Source organism: Ixodes scapularis, unplaced genomic scaffold, assembly GCF_016920785.2.
Source record: "Ixodes scapularis isolate PalLabHiFi unplaced genomic scaffold, ASM1692078v2 PGA_scaffold23__2_contigs__length_901104, whole genome shotgun sequence".
Lineage (NCBI taxonomy): Eukaryota > Metazoa > Arthropoda > Arachnida > Ixodida > Ixodidae > Ixodes > Ixodes scapularis.
In genome coordinates this window covers 828,167-832,225 of record NW_024609850.1, presented here as the reverse complement: position 1 = coordinate 832,225, position 4,059 = coordinate 828,167, and the positions used below count along the sequence as shown (strand labels likewise).

Here is a 4,059-nt window from a genome sequence, read left to right as displayed (position 1 = left end):
GCAGAGATAAAGCTGACCGGGTATGTCAAGTACGACAAACCGAGCATCACGCTGACCGTTAAAGGCAAAACGAAAGTGCAACCGCAATCCGCAATCTTGGTTCGCAAGGACCTCTTGCCCCAACAGCAAGTGGACACAGGAGAGTGGTGTACCGACTCACAAGAAGTGGTGGCCGTTCTGGTGGAGAGCGAATGCGACGGCCCGATCCTGGTAGTGTCAGTGTACTACCGACCTAGGACATCAACGGCAAGGAAAACGAGATCAGAAATCGACCATGGCTGGATAGAGAAGCTAGTACGAGAGTACGGTAAGAAAAGGAAGCACACGATCCTGATCGGAGGGGACTTTAATGCCGAACATGAAGAATGGGGCTACGCCAAATCGTCGATCAGGGGTACTGAGCTGCTCCGCAGAGCCACCGGAACAGGACTGGTCCTAATCAACGAACAGGGTGCTAAGACACGGACCACGCCCAATATCAAACAGCAAGACACAACGCCCGACCTGACTTGGACCGACTCGCGTACTGCGAGAAAGACCGAATGGAAAGTTTTCGAAGATACGTGGGGCAGCGACCACCACCCCATAGAGACGTCGATACTTGGCAAAACAAAGCGACGCAAGAAAAAGAGAACGGTCAAGACCACAGTATGGGACGACTTCCGTGCCGCTCTAGAAGAGTCTACGGGTACTACCTTTGACGACCTGACAAAACGAATGAGGGAAGCGGCCAAGACTGCCACGGTCGAGACCCTAGTCGAAATAGGAGCGCCGATCCCGGACACCAGGCTACTGTCCCTCTGGCGCAAAAGAACAAACTACTTGCGACGCTACCGTCGCACTCGGAAAAAACGGGACATCCGAAAAGCAAACAGGTACGCAAAGGAGGCGCAACGACACGCCAACAACCTGTGCAGGGACGACTGGACCAAGTTGTGCGAAGGATTCAACGAACGAACTTCACTGAGACGTATGTGGGCCGTATGCAATGTGATGCTGGGCAAGAGCAAGGGGGGAAACACGGCACCAAACCTGGCTTTAGCGGAAAATAAGGAAGTCAAGCAAATATTAGATGAGATAGGGGACGTCTTTTTCCCACAGCCCGCTACCAGCCCAAACCCGGTAATCTACAACCATGAAGAATCGAAAAACGAGGAGTATGAAGCGGATTTTACACAGTGGGAAATTGAGGCAGCGATCGAAAAGGGCAACGAGCGAAGCGCGGCGGGGCCAGATGGAATCACTAATTCCATGCTCAAGAACCTCCCGGAGGCGATCAAGAGAGACCTGTTGAAATTAATCAATGACCACTGGCGCGAGGGCACCATCCCAGATAGCTGGAAACTGTCCTGGGTGTGCCCCATCCCGAAACCAGGGAAGAAGCCCGACTGCGCGAGCAACATGCGCCCCATCTCGCTCACTTCTGTCCTGTGCAAGCTGATGGAGCGCATGGTGCTTGCACGGATCGACTGGATAATCGAGCAGAAGAGGGAGCTGTTACACCCTGCTCAGACAGGATTCCGCAAAAATCTAGGAACACAGGACAGTCTAGTACTGATTCGAGAGTACTTAATGAACCGGCCGACGCAATGCCACCGCCAACTCCTGGTGGCAGTGGACATCAAGAAAGCATTCGACACCCTGCCTCACACCACAGTCATCGACACGACTCGCAAGCTAGGGGTGCGAGGCAGGCCACTGAACTTCATCAAGTCTTTTCTAAGCGGACGCAAATACCTGGTGAAAACTGGCAAGCACAGGAGTAGTACAGAGAAATCCAACGAGATCGGCGTGCCGCAAGGATCAGTGTTGTCGCCGATGCTATTCAACCTGGCGATGGCGCCTCTCTTATGGAGACTCGCTGCCGTTCCGGACCTAGCATTCACGGTCTATGCGGACGACATCACTGTGTGGACGATGGGAAGTGACAGCGCGCCTCTTCCTGAGACGACGATCCAACGGGCCCTCGACGTGGTGAGCGATTTCTTGACAGAGAGCGGCCTTCGTCCATCGCCCGAGAAGACCAGATATATGGCCTTTGGGAAAGACTGGGACAAGGTCGACGCTGACCTGCGTTTTAACGGGCAGCAGATTCAAAAGGCGACAGAGCACTCCATCCTAGGAGTGAACATTCACTCGGGAGGCGACCCAACCATCTGGATTGAGCGAATGCGAACTACCTGGAAGAAAGGGCTCTCGATCGTGCGACGACTAGCGACACGAGTCGGGGGTCTCGGAGAAAGGTTAGCGAGGACCGTAGTACAAGCCGCCCTGGTATCCAAAATATCCTACGGCCTTCGTTTCTACAAACTCAACACCAATCAACGGGCCAAACTGGAAACACTAATGAATGACGCGCGACGCTGCATCTCGGGCCTGCCGAAGTGTACGCGCCTGGAATTACTACACGAAGCCGTACCTATGCTCTCCTTGGAAGAGATCCAACGGCATCAGGAGTGGATGTATGCTGCCAAACTAACACATACCCGTCAGGGCAGGGCCATAGCAGAACTCATGCCCTCATGGAGCTCTCTGTGTGCAACGACAACTCCACCACCGATACCGGATCCCATCCCACCGTGGCAGAAGACAACGGTCACCCCAGCCAGGCCGATCCCGAGAAGGATGAACTCGGCGACAAACACCGGCAGAAGGCGCAAATTTGCTCGACGGCACGAGCAGAAGAACGGAGGTGACGACGAGCTTTATGCGTACGCTGACGCAGCGTTCAAAGACGGAGTGGCGGCCACGGCGGCGTGGCATTATGAGAAGACAACGAAAAGCACGGAGCTGCAGCGATGCGGATCTGCGCAGGAAGCGGAAGTCAGAGCCGTACTTGAAGCCATCAAAGACGCGGCTGCGACATCGAGCGACAAATTCCGCACACTGCGCATCTTCACGAACTCCCAGGCCACCGTGAGAGCGCTCAGGACGCAAGTCATGGCACACGGAGCAGTCGGACAAATATTCCGGTTGGCGCAGAACCTGGAACGGCGCGACCTAAACCCGCTTACCATCAGGGTGGAGTGGATACCCGGTCACGCGGGCATCGCCGGCAACGAGAGGGCGCACCGGGCGGCGATCGAAGAGCTTAATCGTATCGACCTTCGACGCCAGGACCCGGGGCCAGCCCCCTCTGTGGAACCGCCACCGCCCGCCTTCAACTTGTACGACCCCGAGGGAACCATCCTCAATATCAAATTAGCATACAAGAAAATTGAGCAGACCAAACTGAACGCCAGAGGCGAGCCCCCCGAAGCGACCATTCCTTCGGGAACTTTCCGACGGCACGAGACAGTCACCCTCCGAAGGCTAAGGGCCCAAGCCGGCATCACGCCAGCCCGCACCCAGCGATGGGAGCGAGCGGCCCGTGAGAGGAAGACGAAACTCGCCAACGCTTCAACGGCAGTAGATCACGATTACAGTCTATTGTCAAAGAAGCAAAGGAAAGAAGAAGAAGCCTGCTCCGAAGGCTGCATCTACTGCAGAAATCGAGACGTCAAGTGTGACGAATGTCATCTGATCTGGCACTGTCCGATTTTTAATGAAGAAAGGACGAAAGCCCTGAACACGCTAGAACAACAACACCGCCCTACGTGCTTCGAAGCCTGGTGTAAACCAGTGGGAGAAAAAGACATGCGTGTCGCGGTCCTGTCCAGTCTGCTCGGATTTCTGAGTGAGACCGGCTTGGACATTCATATCTAGGGGGTCTATACTCCAAGTGGCGGGACCACAGCTATACTATTACTTGTAAATTGCCAATGTCCTGCCTATCCATCCATTTTTAAACTTGCTCCAACAAATTGACTGGTGAAATTTCACCTATCAATAAACGTCTTCAACAACAACAACAACAACGAGTACATTAAAACACACCAGCACAGGTATAAGTCATCGCGTCTTCCTCTTTTCTTCTTTCTTGGATCTTCAATTTTCAATTCTCAGGTCGACCCATGTCCAAAAAAATTACCTCACTGTCCACTAGGTTAATGGATGGTTGGCTCACGCACCCGGGTTTTCGTTTTGCTATATGATAAGCTTCTACTAGCTCTCTCGATA

At 53.8% G+C, this 4,059-nt stretch overlaps 1 protein-coding gene across 1 annotated transcript; it reads left to right on the top strand.

The window, feature by feature from the left end:
- The first annotated feature begins 1,818 nt into the window (after window positions 1-1,818).
- Window positions 1,819-3,723, top strand: LOC115314789. The gene has a single exon (XM_040214955.3). The coding sequence runs from the start codon at window positions 1,819-1,821 to the stop codon at window positions 3,703-3,705; it is 1,887 nt and encodes a 628-aa protein (XP_040070889.1). The 3' UTR covers window positions 3,706-3,723.
- Window positions 3,724-4,059: the final 336 nt, after the last annotated feature.

Coding starts and splice junctions, on each gene's coding strand:
- LOC115314789 (XM_040214955.3), top strand. CDS start 1,819: ATGCTATTCAACCTGGCGATGGCGCCTCTCTTATGGAGACTCGCTGCC.